At 38.5% G+C, this 18914-nt stretch overlaps 2 protein-coding genes across 2 annotated transcripts; one reads left to right on the forward strand and one right to left on the reverse strand.

Moving 5' to 3' along the window:
- Positions 1-1631: 1631 nt before the first annotated feature.
- rgra (retinal G protein coupled receptor a) lies at positions 1632-8731 on the reverse strand. Its single transcript, XM_030156228.1, has 7 exons — positions 8653-8731; positions 8125-8281; positions 6650-6771; positions 5957-6110; positions 5678-5795; positions 3253-3366; positions 1632-1800 (listed from the first exon to the last, which is right to left on the reverse strand). The coding sequence occupies exons 1-7, from the start codon at positions 8729-8731 to the stop codon at positions 1657-1659; spliced, it is 888 nt and encodes a 295-aa protein (XP_030012088.1). The 3' UTR covers positions 1632-1656.
- A 4882-nt stretch (positions 8732-13613) lies between these two features.
- lrit1a (leucine-rich repeat, immunoglobulin-like and transmembrane domains 1a) lies at positions 13614-18686 on the forward strand. The gene is made up of 4 exons (XM_030155403.1): positions 13614-13961; positions 14412-14872; positions 15934-16239; positions 16555-18686. The coding sequence occupies exons 1-4, from the start codon at positions 13840-13842 to the stop codon at positions 17622-17624; spliced, it is 1959 nt and encodes a 652-aa protein (XP_030011263.1). The 5' UTR covers positions 13614-13839; the 3' UTR covers positions 17625-18686.
- Positions 18687-18914: the final 228 nt, after the last annotated feature.

Consider the following 18914-nt stretch of genomic DNA (forward strand, 5'->3'; position numbering starts at 1 on the left):
AGGGATTTTACTTCATCATGTCATTAATCATATGCAGCCGAGTATAAGAGTTGAATCTGTCAGAATAAATCAAGTGCTTGGACTGCATCCAGCGTCCTCTATAGATCACCTGATCATGTAAAAACATATATTGCCTTGTTGACAAGTCTGTTCACATGTGATATAAATTGTTCCTGATTATTCTGTGCTAATCTTGGATCAAATTTCAATTGACGGATTGTTGATATGTTACATTAAAACGACAATTTATTTTTTTTTAAACCTACTGAAAATATACTTATTACACATGAACCACTGTGCTTCTTTTAGTGTCGTTTAACCTTGAGGTAAGACATTACATTGCATATGAAAATATCAAAGCATTGCCTGGTTTGTGAAGAAATTAACAATATTATTTTGTGATACATAATATGTCTGATTCATGTAGGGGATTCAGTGACATTATAGAAGAACTACGACACTACAGCTTTGGAAAAAATATTGCACCACTTGTGATTTTCTGTAAAAAATCAATATATCAGCCCTTCAGTGTGATCTTTTGGATGGTAGGTTCTTTGAATATTTATCATTTCTACACTTTATTTGTTATAATTTATAAATTATTAATTGAGAAAATTGTGTTTTCGCTGCCATTAATGTGATTGTCATTAACAATTTCTTTCTTCATTTAAGTCACACTCAAATGTTGACTTCTCACTACTTTGCCACTGTGGCCCAATCATTTTTTTGCAAAGCTGTAACATTTACAATCAGAACTAACTTAAACACAACAGCCAACTGGTCTGACATCTGTTACTCTGATGTGGTAGTTATGTGCTGCAGAGAATTTTTATTTACAATCTAAAGGCGAGAAGAAATTCCCCATAATCTGCAGCCACTGACTAATCTGGAACTTGTTGTGGGGGCTGTATATCAAAGAATGGCGCTCTTGTTTAGAGGATTAGTGCTTTTCTACTCTAGTTGTGGAGATCACAACCTCTCCGACCACGATGAGATGTCAGATGGTATGCAGTGCACACATGTTTTCATTTCACATGCAGGGTGATAACATTCACTGGGTGGGGGGAAGAATTCATTTGCTAATATTGGTTTAGGTTGGTACACTCAACAGAGACCGAGGCAGCATTTGAAGGGTAAAAATTGCTTGAAGGCACCAATAACATGATGAAGGATGACTGACAGAGATCAGATGCCTGCCTCATGGCAACCGAGGTGTTAGCAAGTGGATCAGTTATTTCTATCATTCCTCAGCTGAAAGATAAAATTAATACTATTTAAAGGATTTAATGCCTGTAGCATGATTTGGTCTGAAGCACTGTACAACAACAACTTTTAAAGATTGTATTACATTCCACAATGACCTGAGCAATACAGAGAAATAAAGTGTTCATACTGAAATGACTTAGAGAAGTGACTGCGTGTACATGTTGCAGTCAAAAGGAATGTTTCGTGATGAGCTTTTAGCACCACGGTCATAATGTTTCCCACTGTGTTGTTTAAATAAAACAGCAGAAGCAAAGGACAATGGAACAACTACCAGCCACCACTGTTCAAAACACAGCACATGCACGTAAACACTCACAAACAGAGACATTTAGGTACCTGTCAGAAAACCACTAGGACACTACGACTGTGTGATTATTATATGTTTATAGTTTATTTGGACTTGTTCTCAATTTGAGGCACTTCAATCTTTTCCCCAGTGAGGAACTGCCAGATGCCTCCTCTGTAGTTCTCATTTCCCAAGGCGTACAGGAAAACGTTGAAGGTGGGAGAGGTCTTAGCCAGGATGGGGGCCATCTACAGGGACAGGTTTAAACACAAAAGGGTCATTAGAGATTACACAGGATCAGTGAAAGCTATAAGTTGAACAGCTTCACATTACTTTAATTCATTTTATGGGTGTCATTTGTTCCAGTTTGCAGAGGTTTCTAATGGGTAGCTCTTTAAAATCTGAATTTTATAATATTACAATATAATGTAATCCTAATGCCTGCACTGCAACACACAATTTGAACTGTTTTGATCGATTTTAATCAAGACTGTTTTTGGCTTTTGTTTTAACTGTCTCTTATTCTTGTTTTAATTTCTTTCTTTATTTTTATCCTTTCTTCACTTTCCTTTTGATTAATGTTTTATTCTGTATGATTTGAATGTAATTTTATGTGTTTCTATGCCTTTGTAAAGCACTTTGAATTGCCTTGTGTACAGACAGTGCTATACAAATGTATTTGCTTTGCCTTGTGTAAACTAAATGTAACTAATATATAAATATACTTGATAATGTTAAGGTTGTAACGAGCAGTACGAGTACAATAGAATATACCTGAAGCTGGTACCATATAAATTAAATGAAATTCTTCTTTTAATATGAGCAGAATAACACAGAAAGTTTGAGAGTGTGGGTGCTTAAAAAGGGTAGGTATTTTTGGGTTTGTCTTACTGTAAAATGTGTTGCATTAAGGGTACTTATGTTATTCATTCTTTGTGCTTGTGCCCTTCTCAAAAAGCTCTTCAGCTTCCCAGGGTGTCCCATTTCACATAATGTAAATGCAAAATGTAATGTTTTACACTTGGTTCTTTTAATAGATATGTGAATGAATGAATGAATGAGTTAACTCTAAAAATATTCAGCCGATATTAAAAACAGCAATTTCTAAATTTGTACATAATAGCCAACTAATAAGTTACCTGAATTCAATCAATGATCCAGAAGTACATACGTATCTGATTATACTTATACATTATTTTGGTTATTTTTGAATAACTTTAACTTTTTTATTAATTTTTCAAGAAATGTAAAAAAATAAACTAAAACAACCTTGATTATATTAAAAAAAAAATAAAAAATTCGAGAGCACATTTTTTAACTTTGACATATATTTGAGGGCATTGTTTTATAATTATAAATCTACTCAGTAATACTGGATGTCACTTGGTCCCATTTTTTTTTGTTTCCATGTGGCTGCATTTTTTGCGGTGATCGTAAAATGTTCACAGGTGGAACTTTTCAAAAGAGTTTTATCACATTAAACATTTTCATTAAATTTTTTACTCCAACAATTGACAGAATTGTTATTTTGTTTGGCAAAGTTATTTTGTTTTAACTAATGCATTATATAAAATGAACATGACTGCAGAATCATTTATCATGGTGTATGTACTATGGGATATTTAAGACTCAGTGTGTGCAATTTCATGTAGTGGTTAACATATTACATAAGTGTAGTAGAATATGGTGGTTTTTCTTACCATCCTGAGCTTAGGAGACACCAGATTGGCGTTCTCCACAGCGGCGTAGAAGGCCAGGATGCCGTAGGGGCCCCAGCAGAGGAGCATGGTCTTAAGGGGAGTGTTGGGGTTAAACTGCAGAGGGTCAGGGCAAAAGGTGGAGAAAGAGAGAATGATTAGTTAGCAAACAACCATGTGGTGTGAACGAGACAAAAATGCCTCGTGTCATGAGGTTTACATGGGGACAAGTCACAAGCCTGGGATAATGTCTGGAAAACACACAGTATCTGCATGTAGATCACTCATGCTCAGCTAGAAAACAGCAAGTGAGTAAAGAGGCACGTCAGTGTAATCCACGAGTCAAAGTAGGCATTGTCCTGACTGAGACGCTGACACTTTCCCTTTCTGTTATTTAAGTAGCTTTAAACTTTGAGAAAAATCCTCTTATTCTACACTATCTGATAATATCACACATGTTTTGTATCAACTTGTCCCAGGTCCTGATTGTACCCATACCAAACATATATTTAAATCTGTTTTTTAATGACCACCTTTCTGTGCAAATGGTAAACTGTGGGTGTCGAACACGTTTATTGATCTTCTGACTGCAATTTGTTCCATTTGTTATCATTCCTCCCTCCAAAACATTACATTATCGAGCTAAGTATGCCTGAAAGCTCATAAAACTATGCAATTATACCAGAAGACATTAAAAACAGTTGTATTTTATGAGTCTTTGATGATTTTAAATATAAATTTCCTTGACTAAAGTTTCCCACTGACACAACACATTTAATAGAGACATGCATCAGGATCAGAGGCAGAAAATATTCTCTTGAGGCTATCTCTAGATCCAACTCAGGGCTCATTATTTTGTTTTGATTATGTCTTTTGCCCTGTTGTTCCATTCACAGCTGTTGTACTGTTAACACAGGAGGATACATTTAACTCCTTCAGGGTCTGATAAGAGGTCACTGCTCTTACATGCACTACTACATACCTGATTATCAGTTCTTGCAGTTTGAACTGAAATCTTATCCACTTCATCAGTCAAGGGGTTATGTGTAGAACTGATATACCAGACTGTCAGTAGCACAAACTGCATAGCTCACTAAATAAGGTGCATCATGGTATCACCAAGTTTACTCCTTCAAACAAAAACCAAGTCAGTCAAAATAACACCGTGTCTTGCAAACTTCACATGCTGCATCAGCTGATAGTTTACATTTTAGCTCTGTTAGCTTAGCTCTGTTTTTAGACTGAAAACAGCCACAGTAAAACCACAAATCACCTCTTTTTTTCCATATGGTTTGTGTTTACAATAGCTGAACTAAAGATCTGTTTGGAATCATCCCAACAAGGTCAGAACTGTTACAGTTTAGTCTGAACAGTGGGTCAATAAACAGCATCAAACATAATAACATAACAATGATTTAATACCTTCAAAATCTTCATAGTCTAACCCACAAAGGTTGACGGCAACAATGACACCAACAATGACACCAACAATGACACTGCTTCAATATATATATAAATATATGTTTTGTTTTTTTTTTTTTTTTAGCAATTTGACATTTTCTTTGACTCAAACAGTTGTTTCTGAACAGTTCTCACCCTCAAACTCAGCCTTAGTGTCATTTCTGACTATTTTTAAAGTAGAAATACTACATTATAGCTCTTTTTATTAAAACAACTTCTGTGTATGTGACTGGGTATCATTAGTTCACACTTAGTTTTAAAAAGATAGCCGGTCCTGAATTGACAGTCTGTGGTTCTATTTCTGATGTTCTGTGGCAGTCATGTGCTCGGCGCAGTGAAACGATGTGTGAATTCAAGCTTTTTAACCAGTTACATAATTGCATTGTACTGAGTTTGGTGCCTCTTTGGCTTTTGTGCATGTTATGAAAGCATCTCTAGCAAACTCAGATGAGTGTGATTAATGGCCTTAGTGGTAACATACTGTGGGGGCAACTTGATTCAAGCCCCCAGGATATCGTCCTCTGAACTGACGGTCCTATTCACTGCACACCAGCTACTATCTGCATTCCCAGCTCAAGCCCTCTGGTTTTCCTCTGTGGCATTGACCTACATATGCAGAGCATGTCTACTTCTCATTCACACTCAGTTTTGTCTGTGAACCGGAATCACGTGAGGAAGTTGTGCTTACGCTAGGATAGAAACAAATACCGGTCAACAACAAAGAATTCCTCTGATTCATGTGACTTCAAAGTGGAAAGAATGTTTGCTCAGCTCTGCAGTCTGCATACTTGGAAGGATTTATGCTCTGGGTCTGTTCTATGTCAGTTTATCTTTTATGGAGCTACTAAATCAGACCTTTTCCCCTAAGTTCATGAATGCATTTTAATGTCCACATACTTTCTGCATTTTAAAGGTGCTTGAATTTCATGTTTTCCTGTTCATTTAATAAGTACATGATTTTGCTCACCCTGGGGTTTCCGGTTTTCTTGAATTTCTGTGCAATGGACTGATAGGAGGACATGACAACAAACACCTGAATGGCCATGTTGAAGATGGACATGGGAATCAAGTAAGACACATAGTTTCTGTGGAGAGACAAAGGAAGCCATGAAAACACTATATGCAGTGAGGTATTAAAAGTAAAACTAAACACATCCACATTTGTATTAAACTGACACATGTATATACAGTATGTTGTGTGTATATATATATATATATATATATATATATACACACATATATATACCTGTCTCCTTTGCTGTAGTCCAGAGTGCAGCAGGTCCTCAGGGGCTCATAGTCATACTCTCCCCAGCCAATAAGAGGCATGGCGGACCAGAAAGCAGTGAAAAGCCAGACGAATACAGCGAGAGTGATGGCACTGCTCCACTGCAGCTTTGTCCCTGCAGGTACAAAACATTTATCATTATCAGTGCATCATATATATCCAGTGTCTGCAAAAAGGCATATTATTGTCCAAGTGATTTTGTATTGGTTACATTCTCTGTAATATGATAAAGTTAAATCATGCTGAGTAACACCAAGTAAAAATATGTCAGATCAGATGTTAAGTCATTTCCTCCTTTAGCAGATTTCTGTAATTAATGAAGACTGAAATAGCAGCAGCAGGGTAATTTATATCAGTCAGTACTGAAACAAGGTGGGACAATTCTTTAACATCCTTAGAGTTACTTTAGGAAGCATTAAGACTGTTGTCGTTGAAATTTACTAAAACACAGGTTGTAAATCTATTCAAATGGTAAATGAGCTGTATTTATGTCAACCTTTTCCATCTTCCTATCAGTCAAATGTATCAACTTCACACGTGGACCGACTTGGGGTCCATCGTCCATAAGACACTGGACAGTGGGTTTAGTTTGTGACGTATGCTGCTGGGCAGTGACAGGAAAAGGGGTGATTTTTTTTCTGTTTTTGTACTTACTGGTGCAGTACTGGTGGTATCTGTCCCAGGCAATGGCAGCTATGAAGTGGATGCTGGCTAAAGCTGTCATGAAACCCTGGAAACCATGAGTCTGGCATCCTTCGGAGCCATAAGGCCAGTACCTGAATGTGGACAGACAGACAGACTATGAGGTGAGGTTTTTAATCTTGTTTTTAGCTCCCCTGTCCTTCTCCCTCAAAAGACCCTGCCTTTTGCCAGGCCACAGTTGTAAACAAGAAGGGTTTTTTTTAGTCTGTCTTGACTGGTTAAATAAAGGTTTAATACAAAATAAGTAAATAAATAAAGCAGGGGTGTCAAACTCATTTTAGTTCAGGGGCCACATTCAGCTAAATTTGATCTGTAGTGGGCTGAACCAGTAAAATTATGATATAATAATATATAAATAATGTCAACTCCAAACTTTTCTCTATGTTTTAGAGTGAAAAAAGTAAAATTATATTATGAAGATGTTTGCATCTACAAGCTATCCTCTCAAACAATGTGAATAATATGAACAAATGGAAAAATATGTGTAATTTTAACAATATTCTGCCTCAGTTTATCATTTACACATATACATTATAATTTACAGATCGCAGTGGATCTAAAAACACACCAAACATTTAGTAACAGATGGAATATTATTAAAATTGCACTTACTTCTCTTAAGACATTTCAGGTTGTTCATATTTGTTCAGGTTATTCAGATATTTTTGCAATATTATACTTTGTTTTAGTGTAAATACATGAAAACATTTACATTTACAAAGAGAAAAATTTGGACTTGTGAGTATTTATACGTTATTATGACCCACCTGAGATTGAATTGGTCTGAATGTGGAACCTGAACTAAAATGATTGTTAATATCTAAGTGTAAATATTTGCATTTCACAAATTCATCCCAAGGGCCAGACTGGATGGACCCTTTGGCGGGCCAGATTTGGCCCCCAGGCCGCATGTTTGACACCTGTGAAATAAAGGTTTCAGGGCATGATGTCAAAACACAGTTAAAATGGACAGAGGCAATAATCTAATACATATAAAATTACAGTGCTTTTATAAATGTTTAATTATTGCTGCTTTTATTTTTTCATCTTGCTTTCATGTAGTGTTAATGCAGATTACAGCATTAGTCTAAAATACAAATAGAGTTCCTCACAAAAGTTTGTTTTGGGTTTGATTTTGATTATAATAAATACTAATCTGTATACTCATGAAGCTCATACACAGCTCCACAAACCCCTCTGTTTGTACACATGGACCCTCCCCCTTTCATTGAGGGGAAATGCTCTTCATCACTGACTGCGTTTTCCTCCTTAAAGTGGACATTACCCACCTCAGAACGGATGATGACGATAATGGCTGTTGTAATGATGATGAGGCTTTTATTTGACCATTACACTGGCCATCCCAGCCTGTGGTGAGACCTGACAATGTCTTACGAAAGGAGGAAGCTGGCTGTTACATCACTCACCTCAGAAAGCTGGAGAAAGCGGCGACCGTGGCGTTCATGGAGATGCCCATGTCAGCCAGGGCTAAGCTGAACACTAGGAAATTGCTGGGAGTCCTCAGCTCTCTGATTTTGAGGAAGGCAGCGACTGTCACCGCATTTAGAAAGAAGCCCAGCAGCCCTTTTCGTGGATGGAGAAATAATAATAATATATATATATATATATATAAAAAAACAACAACAACAACAACAGCAAGTCAGATCATGCAGGACCGTGGCATGCGGTAGTAAATAGAAACCTGCGCACTGTTATGGCTGTGTGCGCACTGGACGATCAGAGTAAACATAAACAGCTTCACACATTTAAATTGTTGGTTTGTTTCTTAACATGCAGTGAGATTACAATCATTAAAAAAAAAAAAAGTCATCCAGTGACTGTAGCGTCAGGTCCAGTCAGAGGTTAATATTACGCATAACGCGGACAAGCCCTCTGTACTTTTGGCTGAATTCCAGTACAAAAAATATAAATATATCATAATAAAAAACACTTACCCTCCACCAGCAGAAACGATCCCAGGGAGAACACATCAAACTCGGAGAAGCCCTCCGGTAAAGGGTAAGACGAGACCATCCTGAAGCCGATCTGACTCAACCAACTACAGCTGTCACACACTCTGAGACCGATGTGCCTGGTCTGTGGATGGAGGGAGCCCTCTTTTTAAAGGGGGATTTCACGTGAAAATCGTGCCCTTTATTATGTAAAGCTGCCTCTCTTTCGCCCCAATCCGTGCAGGAATGTCTTAATGAACAAAACCACACCAACCGCAACCCTTAATACGTATTTACCCACCGCAACAGTAAAGCCCTCAATTAGTTACACAACAACCCTTTGTGTCTCCGGGACCCAGTGAGGATGCTGCTGCTGCTGCTGCTGCTGATGTCAAACGATGAGACCACGTAGGATGCAGCCCACATCCCTGCTTTAAGGAGATACAACAGGTGTCTGGCAGAGTGTAAAGCCTTCTACCAATCAGATCAATGGGCATATGTAACCAGAAAATCAGCCTTTAAAGACACTGTTTGCACATCAGACCCTCCTTTTTACAGCTTTTGCCACAGGTTCAGCAGCTTGAATAGATGTGATCTGAAAAGAACTACATTTACAACTATTAATACACTACATATTGTTGCTAGTTGGATGAAATAATACCTTTAGTTTATTTTTGCAAAGCAACATATTAAATATATCCATTAACTGATGAAAAACACCAAGTCCAGTGAGTGATTACTGTAAATACACCACACAGAGTTCACGTGGTATTGAAGCATTGCTGTGTGTATTTTTATAATCCTTTCTCCCATATGGCAGGAGTCTGTTTTGATCAGTGTTGTGATGTAAAACTAGACACTGTTATCGTTTGTTTGGTTTTTTTTTTGTGTTTGTATTGTAGGAACAAAACGTAAGAAAGACAAACTGATCATAAAGGGATTAAACCCAACCCCATCTGAAAAATATAAAAAAACAAAACAAAACTGTTCCGCCATAAAGTTGGATGATTTCCACATAATAAAAGGCAAAAGAAAAAAAAGAGGTCAAAAATACAAGCCTGTGTCATCAGCTGATTAAAAGCGTAAAAATGAGACCCCCCCATCATCATCATCCTCAGTCTTCACGGATTCCCTGTGTTTCAGTTGCAACATCACTTGCAGCTTTTCATACCATAAGGCTGGAGGGGAAACAAGGCTGACATTGTGTGGCTGAAGTCTGTCTCAGTCTTGGGATTATAAGATCAGAGATCTTGTGAATTATAGGTGAAAATGTGTGAAATGCAACATCATATAGCAAAAATATCCCCGAAAACATGTAGATATTGCTAAACTTTTAGGAGCGCCAAAGGGAACCCTGACCCCAAGAATAGCATCTAATTTTTGTGGCCAAAATATTAAGCCTAATGCCTGAATTTTAAGCGCCGAAAAGTAACTGAATTTGTTATAAACAGAGTAAGGGAAAATAAAAGCATATGTTTTCTCAAATGTTCTGAATGAAATGTGCATGTTCATCCAATCCAACATTAAACAGGTGGTGTGACTTACATTTCATATTCCTTTAGTCCGATGCTGATATTGGATGATACAGTAAATAATAAACACAATAACTCCTGTCTTCTGTTTTAATACTTTCCTCAGGAATTTCTGCATACTAACAGTGACATTGCACCTCATATAAAGTCCAGTCTTCTGATTCATACTACAAATGGAAGGGGCAGCATTATTGGCTCTAGTAAATGAGATTAGCTGCTGCAGCATAATATGGAATGTTTAAGGTTTGATTGCTCAACACGTTTAGAGCTGCAGTACAGACCTACATGGTTGTGCTGTGACTTGAAGGGATTTTAATATAGTAGAACAAAGAGGTACATGGAAGCCACATAAAGCACAAATACTCTTAAGTACTTATGAATGATATTTTAGGAGGTCATAGCGTCACATCATTAGTTAAATATAGGTACATTTGTATGGTTAATTAAAGCTTGGGCTGCCTAGCGGTTCACATTAAAGGCCTGGGTTTTCCACATAGCTGGCACACTTTACAGTGCCAAGTGTAAGACTGAACTTGCAGTGTGATGAAATGCAAGGGAAACACAATGGGACAGATGCCAAAAGAACAAAAACACAACAAATCTCATTGTAGCCTATTTACCTACATTATGAAACAAAAGCTTTACATTTGGAGGTGTTTGTTTGCGTAGTGTGGGATTCTGGCCAAATGTGTGTAATGTACAAAGGCCTCGTGCAATAAGAGTGGTTTCAGATGATTCCACGTTTTGTATTTTGACCAAAATCTTGATTCAAAAAAAGTATTAATTTGATTTTCATTTCATTATTATTATGTTTTTTTTTTTTTTTTACAAGCTAGACAAGGGAATAAAACACAAAAATACAGTTTTTGGGAACTGATTGATTGATTGATTGATTGATTGATGTATTTATTTCAAACATGAATGTCAAACAGAAAAAATAAATAAACAAAACACTTAAACATAAGACATATAATACACATTCGAAAAGGAGTGAGAAGAAGTACAACTTATAAACTCCCACCCCTTCTCCTTATATAATTAATAACAATAATTACCTTCCTCGCCTAATCATATTTATACACTATGCCATAATATGACTGATACTTACTAGTAAATAATTAGGTTTCTGGCTTGATATTATTATGAACAAATATAATATGATTTACATAAACACATAATACAATAACACATATACGTAAATACATATTCATAGACAGATCTATACACACATATACACCTACAAGTGACACTACAAGTGACATGGAACTGTGTGATACAGAGAACAATGATGGGTATAAACATAGTGTGATTTGTGATAAACTGTACTTCTGTGCTGTACTTCTTCTCACTCCTTTTCAGATATGTATTATGTGTCTTATGTCTAATGTTTAAGTATTTTGTTTATTTATTTTCTTCTGTTTTGACATACATATTCGAAATAAATCAATCCATCCATCCATATCCATATCCATCCATCCATCCATCCATCCATCCACCCATCCATTATAATATCACCATTGAAGAAAAACACCCTTTTGGTTCCATATAAAATGTTTGTTTGTTTTAATTTTTGGACCAGATGGCAAATATGAGTTCTTTAAGTTGAAGTGTAACAGGTATTTACATAAATCACAAAGACTAATTAATATGAGCTCAGTTAAAAGGTTTAATGACAGGATGGTCACAGTCACTGGTTTAGGTGCAGAGTAACATGCATGTGGCCATTTCTGCACTTAAATCTGTGATCTTGGATTAAGACGTGCTAATTATAAAGTGTTAAAGTGTTATATGCTGACCGTGCAGGTGAATAATTAACACGTTATGTTTCCATGTATAATTTTGCTCGCCTATGTTTTTTTTAAAGAGTGGAGATGTAGTTACATAAATGAAAATTAACCTTCTAAATGATTTACTTTGATGATCATTGATTTGATTTACTGCTACCAATATACCATATAATGACTAAGATTATGTTTTTCCTATTAAACTACATAGTTTGATCTGAAAAATAGCAGAAATAGTCTGTCTTTTATGTATTAACAGCTTTGAAGATAATGATTAGACCCCCCCCCCCCCTTCTTTTGTTTTAAATTTTTCTATAGACATTTAATATAACAGGTCATTCTGTTCTTGGAATATGAATTATGAAATGTCTCTAGATTGTTTTTCCAATATCAGATGTTCATTAAATTAGCTTTATGGTTCTTGATAATCAAAGATTATTATTTATTTATTAAAATGGCAATGCAAACATTTACTGTGCACACAAGAAAAAACTCTGATGTACAACTCACATTAACCCTTTCATGCATAGTGGTCACTGCAGTGGACAGCTGTTCAAAGTTGTTCTCTTGTATATTCATGGGTTTTGTTGTTTTAGTTCCATATCAGCCAACACAGTGGATGTTTATGCACCATCCCATACACTCACATTCATACCATTACTGTAACTTTCCTGTTCTTGATAAACCTGATCTGCAGTATGATATCTGAGTGTAAATCAATTGCTAATTGTTATTAGACTGTAATTAACGGTTTGGTTTTTTTTAAACAATTTTTTTTTTTTTTTGGGCATATCTGAGTGAGTAATAACTAGTGTTATCCTCCTGAGACCTAGGAAAGGAAAAGTTTTAGCTTTTTTTTTTCTTTTTTTTTTTTTTTTTACATTGAATAATTGTCTTGATTGGAAACAGCATGATGCAACACTTTTTTCAGATAGATTTTTTTTTTCATTTATGGAATGTCCGTTGCAGTGGATGGCTTTTTTTTTTTTTTTTTAATAATAAAGCTGTAAAACTCTTGTCCCCTACAGAGGACAAAAATGCATTGCTGGGTCTCAGGAGGTTCTAGTATGTTAAAATGTGGGAACAGATTAGCAGCATTTAAAAAATGTATTTCATAGTTTTCACACAGTATGTCAGTAAATGCATGGTGTCCAGCTGACTGGACATTTTTGTAACACCGTGAAAAATAGGTTCATTAAAAAAAACAAAAATCACATTGCTTGGTTCACGCCTAAAGAGGAATGAAAAAGGGTTAATGTTGACTTTTTACAACTATGGTCCAGATCTGTATCTATAAACAGTTATTTTACATCAGGTTTGATAAGCTTTAGAATGTCATTATTTCATTGTTTGTGTAAGGATACAAGTTGGCACTTTATAAATTAAATGTTTGCAGGATCAGAAAATATGCTGTGATACATTTCAGGTCTCAGTGTAGGGGCCACAAACTAGGATGTAGGGGCCACCTTGTGGCAAAACAAAGTGTTGTCTACCTAAAGATTAACAGTCACGGCAGGACTCAAATGAACAAGCTACATTTGAGGGGGAAAAAAATCAAACATCACAGTGGATTATGAGCATTTCGGAAGTGTTTTTATGTGATACTAAATAGGGACGTTTCTGCGCAGCCTATCGGATTCCGGGATGCAATACGCATCCAAATGAAAAGAACGCCAGTCCTTTCGCTAATCCTTGTCTATCCTTTTTATCTCGGGACTCATAGCAGTCTGATCACTATGGGACAGGGATGCGGCGGGACAAAGCCATGCGGAGGATATTCCTGTAGATGACTGAAAAAAAGGGGGTTCTTGGACTTCAGAGGGCGCAAATTGGGCGCATGTAGACAAGCTGCGTATGCGTAAAAGTGGGCCAAAATGTTCCTCGTCCTGCTCCTGGGGCTCTATGTGGCCGCAGGGGAACTTCTCTCCTCTGTGCGCTCCTGCCCTTCGCAGTGCAGCTGCTTTTACCACAACCTAAGTGATGGATCCAAGGCCAGGTAATGGAGAAGTCCAACTCCAAAACATTTTCTATTTACAAATTGCAGATTTTTACGCACGGACGTTTCTTTTTAGATGGACAGGTTCTGGCCTCACGTAGAGGTGGACACGTGTACAAAAGATAATTCAGGGAGCACATTTCGGTCCAATTTTATTTAATGCAGGATTATCTCTCAAAGGCACTTTCAACCTTCCCATCTACGCCTTTTTGTCAGAGTTTGAATGGAGTGTTTTTCCAGAATTATAAGATCAGTGTTCATGGTCAAATCACCACAAATGTGGCTGCCTTTAAAACTTAAGTAACTTAGTTATTAGAGCTTGGGTAAATGTCAAGTTTGATTGATTGGCAACTTGGTCATATGTTTTTGTGTTCTAAATGTACTTATATCCGTATTCTGGGTACTATGATGTATAATTAAACACAAATCCACCTGTGATGTTTCCTATAGGAGCGTGATTTGCAATGACCCCGAGATATCTCTTGTGCCTGTCGGGTTCCCTGTTGACACCTCCAAGCTGCGGATTGAGAAGACGGCCATCCAACGGATACCAAGCGAAGCCTTTAACTACCTCTCCAGTCTGGAATTCCTGTGGATGTCTTTCAACACACTGTCCGCCTTGAACCCGGACAGTTTCCGGGGACTCATCAACCTGGAAGAGCTTCGCCTGGACGGGAACGCCCTCACCGCTTTTCCTTGGGAATCTCTCATGGATATGCCCAGCCTAAGACTTCTGGATTTGCACAACAACCAGCTCACCTCGTTGCCCACGGAGGCCACAACGTACATCAAGAACCTCACTTACCTGGATCTGTCCAGCAACAACCTGCTGACCCTGCCGACAGAGGTGCTGTCCACCTGGCTGTCGGCAAAACCTACGCAAGGTCCAGAGAGCTCCAAAATGATTCTTGGTAAGAGGAAGTCCGGCATCCAAACTGAAGTCACTCAACAGATGTCAAGTCTTGATTTACGCTCAAAATGTCTTAAATCCTGCGCGTAAATTAACATTCATTTGCTCCGATGAGAGCGGTTGATCTGTGGATATTAGGCAGCTATCACTAATGCTGATCCGTGGAGAGATGTTTCTGAGCCCATTAGTATTAAACAGGGCCATATGCGTCTTGGAAAATAAAATTAAGAAATCCATAGAGGTCCAATTAAAAGATGAATGAGGTTTAATAAATTAATAGTTTACAAGATTTCCTCTGCCTACATATTTCCCCAAATGTAGTTTTTCCCATTCAAGAACAACTCCACCACATTTACAGAAGCTTTAAATATCAATAGTATTATTAAAATGATCTTGTAACTCCAGACCACTATGACTATGTATGCCCTACTCTGAATAAATGCAATTGCACTATTCTATTTTTGTAAAGGTAGTTTTAGTGTTGCTGCTGAAATCCCACATGCTTTCATTGTGTACCTAATTAATTAAAATAGAAAATATTAGGTGTAAAAGTGGCCAGTCTTTTGTCATTAAAAGCTGTGTCCTTGTTTTCAACCTCTAGAATGGTTTTGTCTAAAAATTAGTTTCTCTATAAAAAGGATATTCAGAGAAATGTTGAAGGCAGATTTTCAGAAACCTGGGAAATAAAGCCAAGTCTTCTCTGTTGGTGTTTGTTGGTTTGGGTGAACTGGTCATTTACCCACCATTACTGCTCTGAACACTGGAGAGAGTGTTTTTTTGCACCTATTTCAGATTTAAAATTGGTGAATTGTGAAGTGCTTTTCCAAAATCTGATGTTCATTGTTGGACTATTACCATCACCACCACCATCATCATCATCATCGTCATCATCATCGTCACTGCCATAGTCATAGCCAGAGGTATGTAGTTTATGAATTAAATGTTAATCCTCTTACAGGATTAACAACCTAACATCCACACCAGCCATCTGCAGGCTTGTCTATCACTTTGAACACAGCTGGACGTTCATCTTCCTTCTCTAACCTGACTTGTATCCTTCAGGTCTCCATGACAACCCCTGGGTCTGTGACTGTCGACTCTATGACCTGGTCCAGTTTCAGAAGTCTCCAACGCTTTCAGTGGCGTTCATCGACACACGGCTCCGCTGCTCAGCCCCAGAGAGTGTGTCTGGGGTCCTGTTCAGCGATGCAGAGCTTCGGCAATGCCAACTTCCACGCATCCACACTGCTGTGGCACGTGTCCGCAGTGCTGTTGGAAACAATGTGCTGCTAAGGTGTGGGACTATTGGAGTGCCTATCCCAGATCTAACATGGCGTAGGGCAGACGGACGGCCCCTTAATGGAACAGGTGAGTCAGCAAGTTTTAGGCTTGTGGCATCACTCTCTCACTGTCTCCGTATGGGACTATCTGTGGTTGTGTTGTGCTTATATTAGATAACATGCTTTTGTAGCGCTGTTGTTAATTAAAGTAAGAGCTACGAGTGGATTGTAATGGTGTAAGTCTGACTGACAGCTGGGGCTTCAACAGTGAGTTACGTAACATTTACGATTGATGCAACATCTTTTTATGTCTAGACAAGAGGATGTTTTGGAATTAACATTTGTGCTTTCATATTAGTAAATGCTGAATTTCATCCATATTCTGTTTTTTCTGTTTTCACAGTTCAGCAGGAAACCTCAAAGGAGGGAATCACCTGGTCCATCCTGAGTGTCTCAGCTGTGTCCTATCGTGATTCAGGGAAATACATTTGCAAAGCCTCAAACTACGCAGGGAACGCAGAGGCTGTCATTTCCCTCATTGTTTCCAACTCACCAAAACTGGATGGAAACCAAACAAGCAGCACTGACAAGAAGGCCAAGGTGAAGAAACCCAATCCAATGGGCAAAGCTGCCTATCAGGAGAAACTGGTGGCCAGATACGTGGTCCCAACCACCACCTCTCCATCACTGCCCACTCTGGATCCTGGGCTCCCACCTGGTCTTGGGTCAGCATTAGCAGTAGCCAGCTACAGCCTGGCTGACAAAGTTACCCCTGGGCCTGCCACCTCCTCCAACCCTGATGCACTGCTGGACCTGGAGAAGACCAATCTAAGCAACCTGGCAGCAAACACATCATCCCTGCAGCAGGACCCAGACAGGGTGGTGCGCTCAGTCAAAGTTGTGGGGGACACAGACAATACCATTTCTCTGAACTGGAGAGCTCCAAAGGCAAAGAACACAACAGCGTTCAGTGTGTTGTATGCTGTGTTCGGAGAAAGAGACATGAGGAAGATCAATGTCGGGGCAGGACAAACCCGTGTTACCATCGAAGGGCTGGTGCCCAGGACCAAGTACATTGCCTGTGTGTGTGTCCGTGGCTTGATCCCCAAAAAGGAACAGTGTGTCATATTTTCTACTGATGAAGCAGCTAGTGCCACGGGCACCCAGAAGCTGATTAATGTGATTGTGATCACAGTGGCCTGTATCATTGCAGTCCCACTCACTGTCATTGTGTGTTGTGGGGCTCTGAAAAGACGCATTCAGAAGTACTGGGGGAAGAAATCAAAGGACATCCAAGATTCATATGTGACCTTTGAAACTCTGTCGCCTGGTACGAAAGCTAAAGGTCTGGAGGGTGAATATTTGAATAGACTGAACCCAGAGGAATCCAACAGACTCTTGTCAGCCCGTTCCAGCCTGGATTCCGAGGCCACGGCTAAGATTGAAGGACAGCCTAATGAGTACTTCTGCTGACGTCATGCTCCAGCTCCGGCTCCTGCTCCACGGCATCTCCCTCGCACTCATCCGCACGCTCATCCTCATCTGAACCTCGATTCTACTTCGCATGCTCATCCACATCACCACCCCACCCATTCCCACTCCCACCCCCACCTCCACCCCCATCCGTATCCACAACACTACCCTTACCCTCACCCTCAGCACCATCCTGACGTCAGTCCCCCTCCCACACGCTCCCATACGCCCATGCCGTGGGATTCCCCCCCACCTGTCCCTCCTCGCTGGATCATGCCACCAACTCCACCACCACCGAGAGCCAGCTTCTATCAAAGAACTTTCGCACGCTGTACCATCATGGAAATATCAGTTTAGAGAATATCTGACATTTTAATCAACTTGTTTTTCCAGATATTGTTAGAATGTTTCTTGCAGATAGAATAAAACTTACCAGACTTGCACACATATTCATATATTATCACCAGTATCATTTATGCACTAATTCAGATACTTATCTTTAAATGCCTAAAAGAATGTTTTTTGTCACAAAGCCTGTAAGATTAAATAGCTGGAACTGATCTTTAATGGTTTTTTGCATGGCCCAGCGAAGGAACCTCTGAAACCTGATCTGATTTAAAGGGAACTCTAAGTGGACGATCTTCCATTGTTTATATCATATATGTACGTGTATGATTTGTAAATACATTTCAGGATGGTGTACACTTACATATAGTAAGCCTGTGCCTCTGTATATATCTGTCATAAGTTCACAGAGTAGATATACACACAGGCATGGTTTAACACTCCTAATAAATGGAGGAAAGCTGGAGCTGGAGAGAAGTACAGAGAGGACTGAACTATGACACAATGTAAATATGATGGAGATGAAATGTGAAACTGAAATTTCTATTCCCAACAAAGACACACACACACACACACACGCACACACACACAATGAAATCTTTCTATGTACCTGTTTTGTGCCACCTAGAGGCATCACTACCCCATTTAATGTAGATCTATTCATTCCAATGGTATAAAATGAATTTAGTGAAATAAACTTTTATATTTACATATCCAGCTATCAGTTCTGTGTGTTCTTGTATCTCTGTTTTCTTTATTTTTATTTGATGTATTGAGAATATAATCTTTATGTGGATGCTTTGCTGTTCCAAAATTTCCATGACTGAGTTAAGAACTTTGCAGGTCTTATCTCCTTTTGTTTTGTGTAAGTGGGACAATAGTGACCCTTTAGTGGGTCAGAGGAGCCTCTGACACTGACAAGGGTTAATCATGAGTGTCTTTGTG

Source organism: Sphaeramia orbicularis, chromosome 15 (genome assembly GCF_902148855.1).
Source record: "Sphaeramia orbicularis chromosome 15, fSphaOr1.1, whole genome shotgun sequence".
Classification (NCBI taxonomy): domain Eukaryota; kingdom Metazoa; phylum Chordata; class Actinopteri; order Kurtiformes; family Apogonidae; genus Sphaeramia; species Sphaeramia orbicularis.

Bases quoted from the DNA above. Each gene is read 5' to 3' on its own strand.
- rgra (XM_030156228.1), bottom strand. From the start codon at position 8,731: ATGGTCTCGTCTTACCCTTTACCGGAGGGCTTCTCCGAGTTTGATGTG. The intron at 8,282-8,652 runs GTAAGTGTTTTT...ATCCACGAAAAG, and splicing joins ATCGTTTCTGCTGGTGGAGG to GGCTGCTGGGCTTCTTTCTA. The intron at 5,796-5,956 runs GTATATATATGT...GTCTCTCCACAG, and splicing joins GACTACAGCAAAGGAGACAG to AAACTATGTGTCTTACTTGA.
- lrit1a (XM_030155403.1), top strand. From the start codon at position 13,840: ATGTTCCTCGTCCTGCTCCTGGGGCTCTATGTGGCCGCAGGGGAACTT. The intron at 13,962-14,411 runs GTAATGGAGAAG...TGTTTCCTATAG, and splicing joins AGTGATGGATCCAAGGCCAG to GAGCGTGATTTGCAATGACC. The intron at 14,873-15,933 runs GTAAGAGGAAGT...TGTATCCTTCAG, and splicing joins GAGCTCCAAAATGATTCTTG to GTCTCCATGACAACCCCTGG.